Here is a 20,205-nt window from a genome sequence, read left to right on the forward strand (position 1 = left end):
ACTCTTGTGTCCGACGTGGCTATCTGTACTACATCGACTGGAAAGGATACTCTGCTTCTGACATAACCTGATAACCTGGGAACATGCCTTCCATGTACATGCCCTGCTGCTGATACCTCAGTTCTACTGACAATTGCCTTGGAAAGCTGGTGGCCTGTTGGAAAGAGGGCAGTGTGTCATGCGACACGCGCATGATGCTGCGCAGCTGCTAGCCACACCATGCTTACTTGGTGGCCTTCTGGGGGCTGGCACCTGTGTGCTTGTTGGTGCCTCCATAGCAAGGGATGAGGGAGATGCATTCCATGCCTCTGAGGAGATGGTCCTACGCTGACCGTCATGGGCACCGCCATCATCTCGTGAGTGCGCAGGCGCAAGGGGGAGTGCCCAATGTAACGCATGTGCAGCACCCTTGTTTCCTGGGCAAGTGCCGTCGCCAGCATCAGCCCTGCCCTAATGGCGGAAGGCTATAAAGACTGCTCATTTGCAGCAGTCGCTGCGTCTTACTGTTGTATCGACTTTCGGTTTCCTCCTGCCTTGCCTTTTTTTATTTTCCTTGCTGCACGCTCCCCTGCCTTTTCTTACCATTTCCTTCCCTGCAGTCCACTGCTTTTGCTCTGCTCGCTCCCTTCCTTTTCTTGATAGGGGTCCCCTGACCCTTTCTGTATCCTGCTCCATCTCCCTCCTAAATCACCTGCTGGCACCTCTCTCCACTTGCCTTCTGTCTTTCCTGGATATTGAAGTACAGCTCGGACCACCCAGCCCAGTGCTTGAACGCTCCCTTCTCCACGCCTTTCCTAGGAGGTTGTCCCATGGTGTAGGGATAGAGTCTCGGTCACCTAAGAGAACCACTTCTCCTGGGCCAATTGGGTCCGGTTCTCTGCACTGCCTGTTCATCAGGAGGCAGGGCACCCTCGACTTCAACAAAACAGGCATCAGGCGCAGGAGAGATGCACATCTTGACAAAAGCAGACATTTGGTGGATCAGCATTCTCCTGCATCTCGGCAAAACTTTGGAACTCACTCTCCAAGGAAATACAACAAAAGAAGACCACCTAAAATTCAGAAAATTGCTAAAAACATGGCTTTATTTTTTTTTGTGAAAATTTTGTTTTATTGGAGTTTTACAATTATGACATAATTCAAAAAAGAATGCAAATATTGATATATATCAAAGTGAGGTCACAACTTGCCCCCCCCACCCCACCTCCCACACCCCCCCATCCCATGCCATGGTTTAATGGTCGATAACAACAACAGGGTCCAGCACATCATCTGAAGATGCAATGCGAGCATAGGGTTGCTTCCGAAAGAAAGACGGTGCTCAAAAAACAAGGTCCAACATATAAAAGTCACATTTCCTGTAACAATCGATCTCTTCCCACTCCAAGGGGGTTGCCCCGATAGTATTGTTCCCATCAAGAGGACCATCTGAGCTGATTACTTATGCCTCAGGCTATTTTCCCATATTTATCAAAAAATGGCAGCCATAGCGCCTCGATGTTAGATTTGGATTCATCGATCAGGTGGGTTAGATACTCCATGTAATAGATTGCCCATGTTTTCGTTACCCACTCCCCCTCCCCAGGAGGTCGGGGTGATTTCCATTTTTGGGCCCAGCAGCATCTAGCCGCGACTAGCATGACCTGCAACATGTGGTCGTGTTTCACCTTGGGGCCCCCCTCAACCTCAATGCCGAACAACACCAGCCAGGGGGACAGAGTTCTCACCATTCCGTCTACTCCTCTTATCCATGACAGGACCTCACTCCAGTAGGTCTGTGCCACCTGGCACTTCCACCACATATGGACATAATCCCCCTTTTCAACGTGGCATTTCCAGCAGTGGGGGTCGTAACCTTTTCTCATTCTGGCTATCCTCTGTGGGGGGTAGTGCCATCTGTGTATCAACTTCAGGGCCTGGTGGCGGTATTGGGGTGCAGTTGTGGAACGGAGTGCCTGCCTACAAATCTTGGTCCATCTTTTTTCCGTTATCGGGGTGCCTAAGTCCTTCCCCCATTGTACCTGGGAAGATGGGGGGGTCCCGTGGGGTAGAGAACAACAAAAAGCTATAAAGCCGCGATATCACCCCCTTGGTACCTTTGTGTGTTATGAGGAATTTCTCAAAATCGGTTAGGTCACGCCTAAGTGTGTCACCCCATCTGCTCTCTGTAAGGGCACCCTTAAGCTGTAGGTATCGAAAGGGGGAGAGGCTAGGGAGGCCCAGGGCGTCCTTCAGGTCACCTAGAGATATAAACACCCCATCCACCCAAAGCTGTCCGGCCCTACAAAGACCCACCTCGTACCATTGCTGGAAGGCTAGTGGTTCGTTGATCCCTTCCCAAAGTGGCAGAGCCCAGATGCAGCTCAAAGGTGAGGGCCACGTTGTGAGCCATCTTAGTTAACCCCCTTCCTTCCAAATAGACCACAGCACTCCCAACACTGGATGTTTTAAAACCCTTCTCGGAATAGATGTCTTGGGGACCCATAGCCACTCGTCAAATGTGACCGGCGAGAAGAGTGTGTTATCCAATGTTACCCATTGTTTCTTTGGGCCAGTCGTCAAATGATCAACAAGGACGCGCAATTGTGACGCCTTATAATAAGTGTTTAGATCTGGGAAATTAACTCCACCCTCATCCTTGGGTCTTGTGAGAGTGTCATAAGCAATCCTGTGGGATTTACCGGCCCATAGATAGCGGAGAAGGGCCCGCTTGATCTCTAGGAGAAATTAGTTCGGTATCTGGGTTGGCAGCATTTGAAACGGATATAAGAATTTGGGGAGGATTACCATTTTGATGGAGTTGAGGCGAGCCATCCATGAGAGGCCGGATTTTGACCAGCGTCCCAGGTCGTGTTTGATCGACCTCCATGGGGGCGGGTAGTTTACCTTAAAGAGATCCTCTATGTGTATTGGAATTTGGATCCCCAGGTGAGAGAGTCCCTCTGTTTGTTTACAGAGCGCAAGGTTATCGATATATTGTCTCTCGGTCTCGTTGAGCTGGCCTGCTGGGAAAGGAACTGATTTATCTACGTTGACCTTATAGCCTGCCAGGGAACCATATCGCTCTAGACTATTCAACACCTCTGGGACTGATTGGGATGGTTTAGAGAGGTCCAGGAGGACATTGTCGGCAAACAGGGTTATTTTGTAGTCAGTTCCCCCTATTTTAACACCCTGGATCTGATCGTTAGTCCTGATTGCTATAGCCCAAAGTTCCATCACCAGGGCGTATATGAGGGGAGACAGTGGGCATCCCTGTCTTGTCCCTCTCTCTAAAGGAAAGGACTCCGACTCTCCTCCATTGACCACCACTTTAGCGGAAGGACGGGAGTAAAGGGCCGTCATCCATCCCCACCACCTGGGTCCCATCCCCAAGGACGACAGAACCCCCTCCATGAAGGCCCAGCTCACCCTGTCAAACGCCTTCTCCGCGTCTAGAGACAGGAGAAGGGCACCGTCAGATTTCACTCCATTTGAGCTCAGTATGTGCAGGGTTTTGCGCATGCGGTCTGCTCCTTGTCTATTTACTACAAAGCCTATCTGATCGGGATGGATCAGTCGGGGGAGACACCTTTCTAGACGTGTCACCAGGATCCTGGTGAAGATCTTGGCATCTGTGTTCAGGAGCGAGATGGGCCTGTATGAGCCGCACTCCGCTGGGTCTCTGCCCGGCTTAGGGATAACTGTGATTATGGCCTGCAGGAATGTCGGTGGAATGGTTTCTAAGGTTTTCATTCGGTTAAATAATTTGGTCAGTGGTTGGGTTAGTTCGGACTGGAATTGTTTATAGAAATCCGCTGTGTACCCATCTTCCCCCGGGGTCTTGCCTATTTTAAGCTTTTTGATGGCCTCTTCCACCTCCTCCTCCGTTATCTCTTTGTCTAGTGTCTCCCTCTCTAGGTCTTTGAGCTTGGGTAGGGGGTAGTCTTCAAGATATTTTCGAATTTCATCCAGTGATTCATCCTCTTGTTTAGTGTAGAGGGCCCTATAGAAGGCCGTGAATGATTCGGCTATGTGTTCAGTTTTTATCTGGGCATTACCCGACCCGTCCTTGACCTTTTCTATGTGTCTGCCCGCCCTGTTTCCCCTCAGCCTATGTGCCAGAAGAGTTCCAACCCTGTCACCCCTCTCATAGTATCTCTGCTTCGTGTATCTCATTTTTTTAACTACCTCTCCAATCAGGATTGTATGCAGAGCTTGTCTCTTCTCTCTCATTTCACTCAGGAGGTTTTCACGGTCTATGTTTCCCTTGGTGAGCTGTGCCCTCATGGCTCGCAGGTCTTCCCGGATTCTGGATTCTATCAGGGCCCTCTCTCGCTTCTTGCTCGAACCCTCTGCGATGAGGAGACCCCTGAAGGTGGCCTTCGCTGCCTCCCAAACTGTAACCATTGGGACTTCCCCTGTGTCATTTGATAAGAAGAAGGCTTCTATTTAGTTCCTAAGGAATTCCCTAAACACCTGGTCCCTCATGAGGGTATCGTTACAGCGCCACCTACGTGATTTCACGGTGGCTTGCAGCTGCCATTCCATAACAAGGAGTCCATGATCCGACCAGGTCACAGATTCAACCGTGGGGTTTCCAACCTCTCCCCCTCCCTCCTCCGACACCAGCAGCAAATCAATTCTGGTATATGTTTGGTGGGGAGGGGAGAATAACGTGTAACCCCCAGGGGTTTGCCAGCATTTGCGCCATACGTCAACCCAGTAGTACTCTTGTAGGAGGTCCCTCAGGGCGAGATTATCTTTTGTGGGGGCTTTTGGTATTGTCCCTTTGGCCGACCACCAGTCAAGATGGGGGTCTGTAATGAGATTGAAGTCTCCGCCCAGGATTGTGGCTCCCTCGGCCCACCCGTCCATGACCCCAAGAACCTTGTGGATAAACTTGACTGGGCCGGCGTTGGGCGCGTACAGGGTGGCTAATGTGACTCGAGTGCCCTGGGCCGACCCCTTGATCGCAAGAAATCTACCTCCAAAGCCCCTTTTCGTCTCCACATCAGTGAGATGCAGCGATTTACCCAAGAGGATACCCAATCCCTCCTTCTTTGAGGATTTGTGCGAGGCCCAGAAGTTTCTGCCTATCTCCTTTCCTTTGATCGTTGACTCGGCCCCCCTTCTATAGTGGGTTTCTTGTAGGAAGAGGGCCAGTAATTCCTGTTTACGGAATAAGTTACTTGTGAGAGACCACTTGTTTTACGAGTTGAGACCTTTCACTTTGAGCGTACCGATCTGACCTTCAACTATGGTCGTCGCTATCCTTGCCCTGTGAAGCCTCAGTGAGTGCCCCCGTTATTATCCGTAGACTTGAACCCCAGAACCATGGCATGGCGTTCCCCATTTCTTTCCCCTCCCCCCGGTTCCCCATTTCCCTTACCCATTTTGGTAGGCATCCGTCTCCATCGCCCGACATACATCTGGTTTAGTCAACGAACCACCAGGGCCGCTGCCCAGGCCCCAAGAGAGAAATAGTGTGGATCGTACCTTCCAGGTTATACCTATAGGAACATTTTACAGGTTTAGTCGGAGTCCAATCCTTCTACAGGACCGCCCCCGCCCCAGCCCCCTCTACTCCCGCTGCGTGACTTGTGTCTCATAGGGGCTGGGTCCAACCGTGAACTAGCTTCCAGTGTGAATCGGGGGGAGGGGGGTTTCAAAGGTCTTGGGGGACGCACCTGGCCACCTTCTGACAACCGAGAACACCACCACTCCGTGTTTCAGACAGGTGGGACCCGAAACCTTCAACCATCAATTTCGGCATAAGCCTCGCCAACCGTTGCAACATCACAATACAACATAACACGCCTCCAAACATGGAGGGGCCCATGAGGGCCCTGCGGGCAAATGCAATACAATACAATACAATAACATCACATTTCTTAACTTTCTCCCCTTCCCTCTTAATCATTCGGATCCATTGCGCGGGCCTTGGCATCAACAAAAGTGGAACGAATGTTTCTCCTCAATTCGCCAACGGCCACGGAGGGCAAGTGGCGAATGAACCACAACAGATCGGCGCTGCATTCCTTTTAACTTCTCCTCTGTCCGATAATCATGCGGGTCCTCCACGTCCCTCCGAGGGGTGCCTGGTTTTTCTGAATTTCCGGGTGCCCTTCACTTTGTGTTTCCCCTGGATGAGGTCAAGGCCCAGTGGGGCACGGCTCGGGCCTCCGTCAGATCTGCCGTTCTCCCCCGAGGGCCCAGGGGGGACCCCGATCAGTTCGTCAATGCCTCTCTGGATGTCCTCTTCTGTAACATGCTGGAAGTTTCCCCTTGCCATTCAAAGGATAGGTAGAATGGGTGTCCCCAGCGGTACCGGACCCCCTTCTCCTGCAGCCACCTAGTGAACGGACTGCATTTTTTCCTCATTTGTAGCGTGAGGGCGGATAGGTCCTGGTAGATTGCCACCCTGGAGTTGTTGTATTGTATCTCTCTTAGGGTTCTAGCTCTTTCAAGTATTTTTGCTTTGTCTCTGTAATAGTGGAACTTCGCAAGCACGGAGTGTGGGCCCCTACCACCTCCGCCAGCTCGATGAACCCTATCAATCAGGATGGTTTCCCCGGAGTCAGTTCCCAAGACAATCCTAATGATCTCCTGCACTTTGCCCTCCAGGCCGGTCTGGGTCTCCCCCTCCACCTCCGCCAGGCCGAAGAATCGCAGGTTACATCTCCGTTCACGATTTTCCATGTCATCCACTTTGAGGCAGAGTTTCCCCTCGCGCCGCTGCATCTCTTTAAACCTTGCCTCCATCTGAGCCTCCAAGAAGTCGGTGGACGCCTGGTTATTCTCTACCCCCTCCATTCTGTCCTCCAACGTGGAGACCTTGGCGGTGAGGTCAGCCAGCTTGGCTCCCATGTCCGTTCTCATCCCCCTGATTTCGTCTAGGATTGTCTGGATATTGTTCTGCATGGTGTTCATGGCGTAGGTGGGGAGTTGATCTCCATCTCTTGTTTTCGGGGAGTGAATTGGTATCCTGCCAGAGTTTCTTTCCAACTCATGGGGGTGTCTCCACCTCTAGATCTTCGTGGTTTCCCAGTGTTCCTCGAGGTGTCCCCCCGGGGCTTAGGGAGACGGTCCCCCCGGTTCCGTACTAACTCCGATGGAGTGTGGTGGTTAGGACGGGCAGGTCGGGCCCCAACCCCCTCCCCCCCCCCCCCGACAGCCAGTACTCACGGTTAGTCCGACATGGGGCCGGTGGGTGCGTTCAAAGGTCGCCGGGGTGGTAGTCGCTGTGGATGGCAAGTAGTAGGCCCCTAAATAGGGTGGTGAACCCCACGATGGGCCCGACACTCCGCAGAGGGGCCCAGGCGCGCTCCCACGTCAGCCCGGGCCTGTTAGGTGTAGGCCTCTGAGGGTTGTGTCGCAGCAGCAGCCGGGGGGGAGGGGACCTTATGGTAGTTGTTGCAAAGATATTCCCCACCGCCGGGGGCCGAGGAGAGGAAGGGCCCCGGGCGAGCTCCTGCGACGGCCCGGGTCGAGATACACAGACGTGTGTGCGGCAGGCCGGGGTCCGGCCGCGGAGGCCCGGGGCATACTGTCGTCCAAAACTGCCGCAGCGGGAGCTGAAGGTGGGCTCGTCGGACGAGGGCTCTGGTCTCCGAGGGGCTTCCACGAGCTTTCAGCGATGCCGGCAGAGGCGCAGGGTGTCGATTCCTCAGATTGATCCCGGCGCAGCGCCCATCCGCGGAGAGGAGGGGCCCGACCACGGAGCTTCACCTCGTGCGCGGCACGGGCCTGGAGGGTGGAGGGGGAGCGCGGAAGCTCCAAGTCAAATATCTCTGGGACCCGGGCACCCCCAGAACTCGGGAAGGTATCGCCGGAGTCCCCAGGAGTTCCCCCACTTGGATTCAGCCTTTGTAGGAGGATAACGTTCCTTTTATCTCAGTTTACTCCATAAATCTCTCGGGGCTTCAGGGGAGCCGAACAATCAGGCAGCCATCACGCCTGCGCCCCCTGGTAGCCTTGAAAAAAACATGGCTTTTTTAACTCACCAAGCTAAACAAGAAATGCCATCAAACGGAAACAGCCAACACAACATCAGAGAAACACCCAAAACAACCAAAGACTGATGAACCATAACCTGGATGCCCCAGGAAATGATGCATTTTAACAAAAACCACCAAAGACGGATATGAACCCTGCCAGACCAACATAATCACTGCACAGAAGTGCACAGATTACTAACATCACTAACTAACCCTACTAAAAACATTCAGAAATCCTGAAAACCCAATGTCAAACATCAAACCAAACCCGCACATACCTCTAGTGCAGCAGAAACATAAAACCACCACAAAATGCACACACTCAGCAACAGGGATGTTGCTAGGTCTGGAAAAGATCTGGGCTATGCTAATGTCAGGGCTGCCGGGACTCAGGGCTAGTTAGCCTTTTGGTTGTAGCCTCTGAGATGCTATCCAGGGCTACAACCAAACGACCTAGGACTACAGCCCTCTAAGCCCCCCATTGCAACGCCTCTGCTCAGCAACACCAAACTAAACACAACACACTACAGAAAACTAAACCAACTACACACAAATCATCCCACACACAATGATACAACAAACACCACCTAACCCTTACCACCTTAAACCAAACCCAGCAAACAGTGACCAGTTCTTCCAAACTTAAGCTACCAAAAGCACATCAAATCTCTACAGCGCGTTCTCTCGCTATCCCAATAACTAAGCCCTCCCAGCCCTCCTTCCTTTTCAGATCCACCAGAGCATCTGGAGACCATGAAAATGGTAGCGGTGCATGGTATAAATCACAATAACATAACTAGCAACAGGTAAAACATTTTTCCTAGCTTGTTGGAAATCTATTAGTTTCTGCACCAAATCAGAGGCAGGCAAACCTTTCTCTGCACACAACTTAGTTCTCAAATTCAACTTTGTGCCTAGCAAGAGTAACACTAGTGTATGTTTTCATAGTGTAATATAGGTTAATAACCTTTATAGGCCCAACACTTTAAAATGCTAGAGTTCTGTGTAAGAAGAACTGTGGAATCACTCTAGTGAATTTACACTTAGTGCCAAAGACGTAATCCCACCGCTGAGCACCAATTTGTTAAGATGGATTTCCAAAATCAACCCATGGGTGGATTGAGAGAGGATAACTTATTATGGTAAACTGGGAGAACTGAGAATAGCCAAACCCAAGCAAGGTAAGGTAGCAAAACAGAAGGGCTTAGTCTCGGGAGGGCTGTGGGAGTGGTCTAGGGCCACAGCGAGTCTACACAGGACAATGCCATTTATTCAAGTTAGACAGGTAAGTACAAAAATATACAATTAGGCCTTTAAAATACTCACAAAGCAAGTAAAACCTCTGGGCAAATATTGTTACACACCTACTATAATATATATTTATATACATATACATACACATTCACATACACATTCACCCTTAGGAGAAGAAAGAAAGCATACGATTCAATAGCCAGTGAAACACAGGTAAATACTAAAATGCAGGAGATTCGGTAAGGACACTTTAGAATAACCACAGAACAGTTTCCCTAACACTTAATGAGATAGTTTGGTGCCTTCTGCCCTAAAGACATCAGTTCCAAAGGTATACCTTTCAGGTAGGGTTATTAAGAGATTAGACAAGGTCAATGGATATGATTAAAAAATTCAGGTAAGTAAACTCACTCAATCTCAGACAATAGTATAAGCCTAGGGAGGAATCCTTTACCAGACCTGCACAGACCAAAATCAGGAATGAGTGACTTGGGGACAGGATATTACACCTATGCAACACTTTGGAGAACTTGGGGAGGGGCAGAGGGGGAGAGAAACCGGTATGTTAACTTACCCTTGTGATTTTGAATTATTCAAAGACCACTGCTGAGGTTTTGGAATCAATTGGGGACAGTCTTCTGTGCTTGGTCCGGTCAAGGATGGCCCAGGGGTCTCAGGTACAGAGGTCACTTTCAGGTGCAGGATTTAGTTTCGGACTGTCGCAGCGCTTCAAAGTCAGTTCCAGGCACCTTCCGGCTGAACACCCAAATGAAGAAAAGATTAAAACATCTGCGGAGCAGGCAACCTCAGGACATACCTAGAATGTGAAGAAGGCTGATTGCAATGGGGGTCACCACTGTCAGGTGGCAACAGGTGATCATCCAGGGCTGAACAAAGGAGCGGGTCCTACACATCTTCCAAGAATCCAAGAAGGCAGAAAATGCAGGAACAGCTGTCTTTTTGTACAAGTTGAAGATCCTGCAAGTTCCAAGGATGCACTCAGAATGGCAATGACTGCAGCAAGATAGCCCAGGAGAGAGATGATCAGTCCACTGGTTGGTTCACTGACACTTTAGAAGGCTTATGAGGCATGGATCCTCGAGCAGGGTTCAAGACTGGCTGCTCTCACCGGTCCATGGGTCAAAGCACTGAAAAGGGTTTTCTTGAGGTAAGGCAGAGAAGCAGGGCTTCACTGGAACTTCACTGAAGTTGGTGCTGGTCAGCTTCAGGGGTCGTCCTCAGATAGTCAACAGGCTGCTCTTCTCCGTAGAGTACTTCGCTCCAACAATGATCTTAAGAATGGTTGCTGGAGTCCTCCTTTTTTCCAAGACATGGACTGGAAGCTCACCCATGTCCACCAATGGTAAGGTTCTGTACCATTCAAACTGGAGGGGCTATCTAATCATGGATAGCCATTGGCCACAACATTGCTAAGCAACAGACATTCAGGCACCAGAATGTGTCCTGGGACCAGACAGTCCCAGCCCCCACATCCGGGCGCACACACAACCCGCCTCTTTGCCCAGGAAACTAGCAGCTTTCCCTGGGAAGGGGCTTGCCATATATGGCACTTGGGACCCTAGCAGGCAGGAAGAAAGCTGAAGCTCAATATGCCAAAGGGACAAGCAAAAATCTTGTGGCACAGCTATGTTAGGGCGCTAGCAATCTTTAATAGCCATTTGCGGTAAATGCAAAAGTGCATGAGTACAATGTTTAAAACACGGTAGAAAAATATCTGCTGCCACCAGATCATCCTAGGCATGTTGTAAAAGTAACATTGCTCCAGGCATTCGACCGAATAGACAGGGCAAAGCTATGGGATAAACTATCTTTCTGGAAATGCCCAGGGTCAGTATTGAAACCACTCAAAGCACTGCACAAAGACACTAGCTTCAGAGTAAGATTAAATAAAGAAGGATTTCTATCAGAAGCAATTCCAACTGCAAAGGGGCTGAAACAGGGTTGCCTGTTGGCCCTGGCTCTTTTCAATCTCTCCCTGACAGACTTAGAAGGTACACTTGACCAGGTAAAATGCTTTCCACCTACATTGGGCGGCATACTGGTCAGTAGGCTTTTATATGCAGATGACCAAGTATTACTGAACCAATTGGAGGTGGGGCTGCAACGCCAGTTTAACAAACTGGAGGAATATGTTAAGATAAATAATCTCCTGATAAACACTGGGAAGACCAAAATCTTAACCCTGAAAAAGCTGAAGGACAAACAATTAAATGCTTCGCATGGAAATTGGTAGCTAAAAAATAGAACAAGTCAAAGTATATAATTACCTGGGTGTCAACATGAACTCAAGTAAAGAAGAGCCTCCACTAGGGGAATCCCTTCATAGTAGAACTTTGATGCTAGCAAACCAAGCTGGCTTGATAGAAAGGAAGTTCGGGAGGTTCTCTTTGCTGCCAGTCTTAGAATTGTATAAATCAAAGGTGATCCCATATGTGTCTTATGGAGCGGAATCACTGTTGGGCATAAGGGAAAACCTGTGGTCACTTTTGGAGGGGGTCTTAAAAGGGTTTTGAGAGTTCGGAAGGCGATCCCAATTCAGGTCTTGCGACAGGAACTGGGCTTGACTTGACTTCCTTGGGGGCTATCGTGCACTGGAAAAAGCTAGAATTGTTCATGAAATGCATCTTGGAAGACCCGGTGAAGATAAAACGAAATGGACAACAGTAATAATTAAAAGTTAAGATCATGGGTAGTATCCTTTAAAGACAGCCTGGAAAGTTTGAATGCATCAGAGGATGAACTAAAAAGAATCCCGGACAAAGTAAAAAACAAATTATGGGAACAAGACTGGATAACAACCCTAAAGGAAACAAACAAATACAAGCTGTTGTACCACTCGAGGCATGAGGTTAGGGCTGTGGGCAATGTCCCCAAGTACTTAATCAAGTTTACTAATAGTCACTTTAGAGGGCAGTTCATGAGAATTCGATTAAACTTGCTGCCAACCAAGGAGATCACATGTGTAAGAAATTGAGAAGGAGCAAGAGACAGGAGTTGCCGCTTTTGTAGTGACAGGGAGGTTGTAGAATCCCTACACCACATTCTGCTTTTCTGCACAGGGCTAAGGGAAGTGAGAACAAAGTTTTTTAGTACATTTTTAGAGAGCACAAGCACTTTAACACTGACAGAATGGTGGGAAGTCCTACTAAGTGGCGAAAGAACCTCACTGGTTTAACAATACTAAAATCCTTAAAACTTGTCTTGGTAGAAGGAGATGGGAACCTGGTCAAAGGTTTTTAGAATTGTAACCCCTTTTGTAGAGTGACATCGATTGGAAATTGGTGGAAAACTGGGATATGAGAAGTGGTTGATTGGGAGGCGAGGGTTCGAGGTTTCTTTTGATCAAGACAATAGAGTTTTATTTGTTATGATTGTGTTTTGAAATGGTATTAATGTAATTTTATAGATTGATTTTATTTTGCTATAAGATTTGTAATTAACTAAATGCAAAGTAACAAAAGTAATTATAGAAAAAAAATATAAGAATACAAAGTATCCTAATCGTACTTCACCTTAAGGTGATGTGTGCAAGTTTAACAATACAAGAAATTCACTAAGAGAGACATATGGCCTCATTATCGGTTTGCCGGTATCCTGCCGGTAAATCTGGTGAGATACCGGCAAACGGTAATACCATTACCGGCACTCGGAATGCCAAAATTACTGGCATATTCCAAGTGCCAGCAACGGCAGTAATTCCCCATTCCATGCCTCCATGGGGGGGAATTGCTGGTATTGCCATTTACCAACATTTTTTGGTGGTGCGGTGCCAGAATTACTGGCATCTCAGAGCTGCTTGTAAATTCGGCCACCCCACAACCAAGCTTGTAGTTTGGCGGTGTGGGAAAAGTGGCGGTAACAGAATTCCTGCCACTTTTTTCCCATGCCAAATGAGGCCCAGAGTTCTCTCAGTACTGATAGTCTTATGAACAAACCAGTTTCCCCATAAGAATGAGCAAAAAGACAAGTGAAGTAAAACAGAAGGCTTTACTTATCTCCAAAAAGTCAGGACAGCATTCAAAACAAACAAAAGGAAAAGGTGTTCCATAGAGGTATATAGGGAAAAGCTGAAAAAAGAAATCTTTCAGAACAATTGTGATGAATCCGACCAGATTCTCACAAAGCCCTTGGTCGGAGACTCCTCATGTGACCAAAACACGGTAAACACCTCCTGATCCAATCCGTGGCGGTGCTGCTATTAGAGCAGATCACATGGGAGATGGGAGATGAATCCGGCCATGGGGAGTGGGAATACAGTTTTCATAATAACCCTAATGTCTTAATGGGCTATGGTGCAACTACAGAGTTGGATAAAAATAAATACGTCATTAGGGACTTTAAATCCCAGAATCCTAATGGTACTGTGACAAGGAGGAGTGAGGCAGAGACACGAGAATGTCTATTGAGGTTTAACAGGCTACACCTGAGGAGACATGGATAGGATAAAAGGACTCCTCGGGTGAAAGCAAGAGAGAGAGAGAGAAGCTGAAGAAGTCAGGGTGTCGGAAGGCCAGTGCGATGCAGCAGCAGCTGTAACTAATCTGCAGCAGAGGAGGCGTGGTGATGATAGAGGCTGTGGCAGACAATTAATTACCAACTGGTAACGTTCTTTTGATTATATGTTCATCCAACGTATTCCACATCTTTGACATGTAATGTCCACAGCTGTGTAGTTCGGAAACTTTTTTGGCAGAGGGCGTCCTGTGTCGATGGCGTCGGGTTGATGTCCCTCAAAGGCCTCCGTCGAGGGCGACGTCACCGGATGTTATAAATAGAACGCAAAGCGCCCGTTGCCTCAGTTTATGTTTTTTCCTCCATTACGTGTGGCACCAATCCAATGCCTGCTTGACTGCACATAGCCTTGCGGAAACGTAAGCTGCCATCGCATAGGAAATTCTCCAGAGGGGCAGGCTGGGGGGGCGATGTGGAATACGTTGGAGGAACATCCAATCGAAAGAACGTTACCAGTTGGTAAGTAACTTCGAATGGATTGTGTCCTCCAACGTATTCCGCATCTTTGACAGAATCCTAAAGCAGTACCAGAAAATGAAGGAGGGAAAAGAATTTAGAGTATCCAATCAGATAGCAGAATAAAGAACCGCCTTACCAAACGCCATATCTTGACCATGGCTCGTATCCAGGGAATAATGTTTAACAAAGGTGTGGATAGAAGCCCATGTGGTGCATCACAAATATTCCTAATAGGAAATCCCCGTTGTAGGGCTGTGGAAGTAGCCAAACCCCTAGCGGAATGAGCTTGCAGCCCTTCAGGAGTGTGCTTACCTGCCAATAGGTAACATTCAGTAATGGTGAGGATAATCCACCTCGACAAGGTCTGCTTGGTAACAGCCTGGCCCAATCAGTGTCCAGCATATCCTACAAAGAGTTGATCGTCCACTATGACCATGGACATCCTAGTAATATAAAAGCTCAGAGCTCTCCTAGGATTCAGCCTATGGAGTCGCTCCTCTTCCTTACCAGGATGAGGAGGAGGACAGAAAGAAGGAAGAATCACTTTCTAGCTCAAATGAAATTCAGATACTACCTTAGGTAGAAAGGAAGGACGTACCCTTCGTACAACCCTGTCCTTGTGGAACACAGTAAAGGGCGTCTTAGAGGAAAGCGCCTGCAATTCACTCACTCTGCGATCACCATTAGCAGGCGACGACAGGCGTCCTTCTTGTCGCAGTCAAACTAGTAGCTCCAGGACAGTTTCCCTTGAAGATAGGAAGCTGCAATGTGGGGAGAAGGTGACTTGTGGCACAAGCTGGCGACTACCAAAGTTCCGGACTTGAACGCAGAACGGCAATGCTTCTGGCGAGGTAGACTACAAAAGAGCTGTTCAGTCCCCCAGGCAGTCCAGGGACACTTCTGAAGGCTCTGCAGGGTCGGATCCTCAAGAAGGCAATGAGACTAATTGGTCTCACTAGTCCAAGGCCTGAAGCACTGCAGAGGGTCTTTGGAGATCAGGCAGGGGAGCACGGCTTCGGCGGGCTGGTCACCAAAGGGGTTGCTGGTCCACTGCAGAAGTCGTCCTTGGTGGGCTTCTCTTCTTCAAAGGATTCGAGTCCAAACCCACCAATGGTAGGATTCTGCACTATTCAAGCAGCCGGTAGTTGCCTATTTATGGACAAACACTGGTTTGACATGCTCCCCAGTAGCAGACTTTCTGGCACTAGTGATGTGAACATGAACTAGACAGTCCCAGCCAACTTCCTGGGCCAAAGAAACACAGATAAAGGCTCACTAGCCTGTGAAAGCAGCAACTTTCCCGGGTGAGTGCATGACCTTATAAGGACTTTTCTGACCCGAGAAGGCCAAACTAAAATACAACCCTTAATGTTAATCCTCATCGCCAAAATGATATCTTCTGCTTCTGGTAGTTGGATACAGTAAGCATACTGGAGCCCCGTTTTCATATTCCATTGTTTTTTATGATACAAGAGTGAGCACCCATGGCTCAACCGCCACTGTTGGGATGCAGCAATCAGCTGACAAACATGAAGCACTCACTCTGCTTCACTTCAAACACTCCACATCACATGACAGCACAAGTAACATAAACACACATCATCACATACACGCCTGACAGGACAACATAAGAGTGTAAAAGATCATTGGTTTACAATCAGTGTACATATCAATGTTTTAATTCTCTGACAAATACACTTTTATGCCCATTCTTGGAGGTGATATTTGAGGAAGTGTTTCCAGTTTCTCTTCTGTTTTTTGTGGGAGGTGCTTTACCTCACTTGGTTTTTGAAGCAGGCCCAGCTGCACACTTTTTAAATTTGACTTTATAGTTCTAACGTGCACCATTGACCCGGAGGCTTAAGGGCCACACAGGTTTATTTGATTTAAGGAGGGAGGCACTTGTTTTAAGTGGGTCTCTTTTTCTCGCTTGGGTTTTGGGGAACATGCCTGGTTCTTTGCTGTGTTTGAAGGGGAGCATGCATATCTCACCTGGTTTTCTAGTGGGGCTCCAATTTCACCTCCTCCAAGGTGTTCCTTCATTTTCTGCATCACAGCTGGCGTAAAGATCCGGACCTGTCCACCTTCGTCTGTGTTTGTCACTCTTGTGCGAGATGAACAGTTTACACCAACTAAAAGTCAGAAGAAACACCCCACATTTTAAATAGCATCACACTAAGTTGCAGCAGAGGCTGAAGGGCCTCCGTAGTGTCCAAAGTCTCAACAGCCTGGGACTTTGACACAAACAATATGGATTTAAATTGCTGAACTCTCGTACATCACTGTAAAAGAAACTCCAGCACTCAAAAGGGGATGCTGCCACACAGACTGGAGTGTTTATCAGAGAGAAAACATAACAGAGTCGAAAGACACAAACTGCAAAACTGAGGTACCCATGATTATGTAGTCTTACTGCTAATGTACATGAAATGGCAGATCACTGGTGGTTTGGTCCCTGTCTAGAGGTGGGACTAATGAGCATGGCGAGTCGAGTGCATCGAGGTGATCGCTGGCCAATTTGGAAAGAGGCAAATAGGAAAAGGCCTGAAGATTAGGCTAAACAAAGCATGTGACAGGCACAGTAATGTGAACAAGGAAGTCATCCCTAGAGAGGTGACCCAAAGCTCCATGGAAAATACATATATGGACATCATCAGGGATTGAATATCAGAATGTTTTTTCTCACACCACTGTTCAAGGGGTAGGAGGCAATGATTAACAGCTGCATGGCAGGGTTACCCTAAAGCTTTATATTAACAAAGATTTTCTTTTTGCTTCTATCATATCATATCTATCATAGATACCTATGGAATCCCCAACGTTTTGCTTTACCCGTCTCGGCTTCTGGAGGCAAGTGAAGTCTTTTTACTTCCCCTGACCTACTAAGATGATCTATTTTGGGGAAACGAATCAGTCCCCATGGCTATCAGTGCAATCAGTCCCCATGGCTATCAATGCAGGAGAACTCTGTTCTCCATTGTGAAATTCTCTATTTTATACTGCACTATTCACCTTACTGTGAGTTTCAATAGGGATACTCATTATGAGTTTGGTGGGGGGGCCAAAACGGTGATAATGCAGTGGTAAAAGATTTAACACTGCATTAATACTGCATTATTACACTGCCGAACTATGGTTTTGGAGGTAAAATGGAGCAAAACCTTCAGCAGAATGCTGGAGCTAATTCCTCTGCCATACTGCCCAAAAACAGCGAAATCAGCAGAATTTACACTAGCAGAATTAGCGTTGGAGGTAATTCCGCCAAAATCCCTATAGAGTCCTATGGACTCCAATAAATGGGGACTAACAACGCCTACGATCACTTGTAATCCGGCAGTAATTCTGCCAGACCAAGTGACGGTAACAGTAAATCTGTTTGGTGGTATTTCAGTGAATCTACAGCCGAAATACAACCAAACTTGTAATGAGGCTCTTTGTGTCCCTATAACTTTGTCTTTCGTAACTTTGTGGTTACTTGCATGATGTGTCAAAGACAGAATGGTGGCAGTGAATTTTCTCTTACCACTTTTCTTTTAATTGCCTCATGTACTTTTGCATTTTACCGCTTAATGAGTTTTAGAGTACCATATAGTCGAATATGGACGTGCCATGAGATTTTTGCCTGTCCATCCATTATTTTTGGCCTTCTTGCCCTTACAGGGCCGGATTTGCCATATATGGTAATCCCTTCCGCCAATGTATGTCTGTTGCTGGGCAGATATGGTGGCTTTAGGCTGTCCATAATTGGACAGCCCCTGTCACTTTGAATGTTGCAGATCCTTACCACTGGTGGTCTTAGAGTCGACTCCAGCTCAAATGCTGGATGAAAAGGATGCGAAAGTAGTGAACAGTGCAGAGGGAATAAATGCTTCAGTTACAGATGGAGCTGTGAAGATATATGAACGAAAGAAAGGCAAGTGGTGCAAAGCATAGCAAATCTGCTAATATTGAATAACGAATTGAAAGAAAGCAGCAAACCTGTCAATATTAAATAACGAACTGACAGAAAGCAGCAAACCTGCCAATATTGAATAACAAAATGAAAGGAAGTAGCAAACCTGCTAATATTGAATCATGTACTGAAAGAAAATAGTAAACCAAGTCGAAGTAAGGCCTCAGTTGAAGTCAAGTCTGATAAACTGTTTGTTTTTGAAGCTACATTTGTAAAACTATTTTTTTGTTTAATATCAAACTGATAAAACCCTAAAATCGTGCTTAAAGGACAGTAACCTATGTACTTGGAGGAAGCTTAGCATGAAAGGGGGGTAAAGGGTCACCAGAAATGAAGTGTGAATAAGACCCCGAAAGACATGGGCTTCATTACGAGTTTGCCGGTCCAGATACAACGGTACCGGTATGCTTGCTGGTACCATTGTATCCGGACCGGCAAACTCAGAGTTGTGCTCTGGGTGCCTTTCATTCCGCCAGGTCTGACCTGGCGGAATGAAAGGCACCCGCGAGCACAACATGCCTGTAGCACAGGCACCGTAATGATTTGTGCCGGTGCTACAGGCATCCCCATTCCCATTAAGGCCTGTGGGTCTCAAATGGGAATCACCCGATTCTGGTACCCGCGAAAGGGCAATTAACGGTCCGGCGGGCCCGGAATACCCCGGTAATCGGCCATTTGCGGGTGCCAGATTTTTTCTCACAAGTTTGGAGATAGCCTGCCTGTATTACAGGCATGGCTACCTACAAACTTGTAATGATGCCTATTGAATGTGTACAGAATAAGGAAGTCAAACTAAGGAACTTATTTTTTTTTAATTTTTATTTTCATTTAGTTTAATCAAACTTTTGAAAAGGATCTTGTCTTACATCGTCTTAAAAGGCAGAGCAGAGGATAACAGCAATGACACAAGGCACTCAACGAAGAAACACAAAGGGGGTCAAACCAATTATCTCAGTGATCGGCTGCATGCCAAATTCATCCCAGTTCTAATCAGCCTAACAATTTTTAGATGGTTCTCATACTTTTGAGGTCTCCTCCAAGCGGTGTCCATTGATTTCGTTTTTCCACTTGCTTATCAACTGCTCTGCCTCTCAGGTACTTTCCATACCTTGGGTTAGCCTCGTTTAATCCCAGATAGTCAGCTTCCGTTCGAGTTCTTGCAGAATGTTTGTCAAACCAAAGACATCCTTTTCTCTTGGGTTGGCAAATTTAAGCCACATCTCTTCTGCAGATAAGGTGTCATATTGGTTGACTACTTGACCTAAGTGCAGTGTTCTCAGGTCTTTTAGACCAGGGCAAAACAGCGTAAGATGTTTTAGGGTCTCAAGATGTTGATTACAGAATCGACTATTGTCTGTCTCATTTGAGCTTCGTAATCTCAGAGTTAGGCTTCTTTATGTGTCATAAGAATTGAGTCTAAATTTTAGAAGCATCCTTCGGTGCCTGGCATTCGCTGTTTTCACCAAGTATTGCATCTGTTGTTTACGATATTTCTCTTCAATTGCGGCATCCTCCATCAATTTATAACGGTTTCTGTTGTCTACTGTTGCACACCAATCTCGTACCCATAGCTTATTTTATTACCTGATTTGGGTTAGCTTTTAAAGTTTCAGGGTCCGTACCTATCTCAGCAAGATTGTTGTTGCATTCATTTGCCCATTTTATCGAAAGTGATTCCTGGTTTCCTTTCATAGCGTCTCGTAGTATGGAATATTGAGGTGTACACTCATTAATGATTATTTTCCTATACACAGATAGCATATTCCACAGTACCCGTGCTTTCATAGATATTAGATTCAATTCATAGCGTAGGCACGCACTGGGAATACCTTTTTGAAGCTGTAGCACTCGTCCCCAATACTGGTTTTCTAGTTGACTCCAGAGATCGGAGGTTACTCCTAAGGCACATTCTGCTCCGTAGATTATTGTTGGGACTGCTTTTTGGTTGTAATGGGCCAAAGCAGGCAGCAGGGAGAACTTTCCATACTTTTTGTTTATAAGCATACCCTGGCATGCTAGTTGTTTGCA

The 20,205-nt window shown here is 47.4% G+C and overlaps 1 protein-coding gene across 1 annotated transcript in view; it reads right to left on the reverse strand.

The window, feature by feature from the left end:
- Window positions 1–20,205, reverse strand: part of LOC138521228 (ciliated left-right organizer metallopeptidase-like) — a 579,350-nt gene that overhangs the window by 205,693 nt on the left and 353,452 nt on the right. Inside the window, exon 6 of the mRNA XM_069633917.1 lies at window positions 16,218–16,357. Within this exon, the coding sequence (XP_069490018.1) occupies window positions 16,218–16,357 (140 nt within the window). The remainder of the gene's footprint in view (window positions 1–16,217; window positions 16,358–20,205) is intronic.

This window comes from Ambystoma mexicanum, chromosome 13 (genome assembly GCF_040938575.1).
Source record: "Ambystoma mexicanum isolate Mex_15411 chromosome 13, UKY_AmexF1_1, whole genome shotgun sequence".
Taxonomy (NCBI): domain Eukaryota; kingdom Metazoa; phylum Chordata; class Amphibia; order Caudata; family Ambystomatidae; genus Ambystoma; species Ambystoma mexicanum.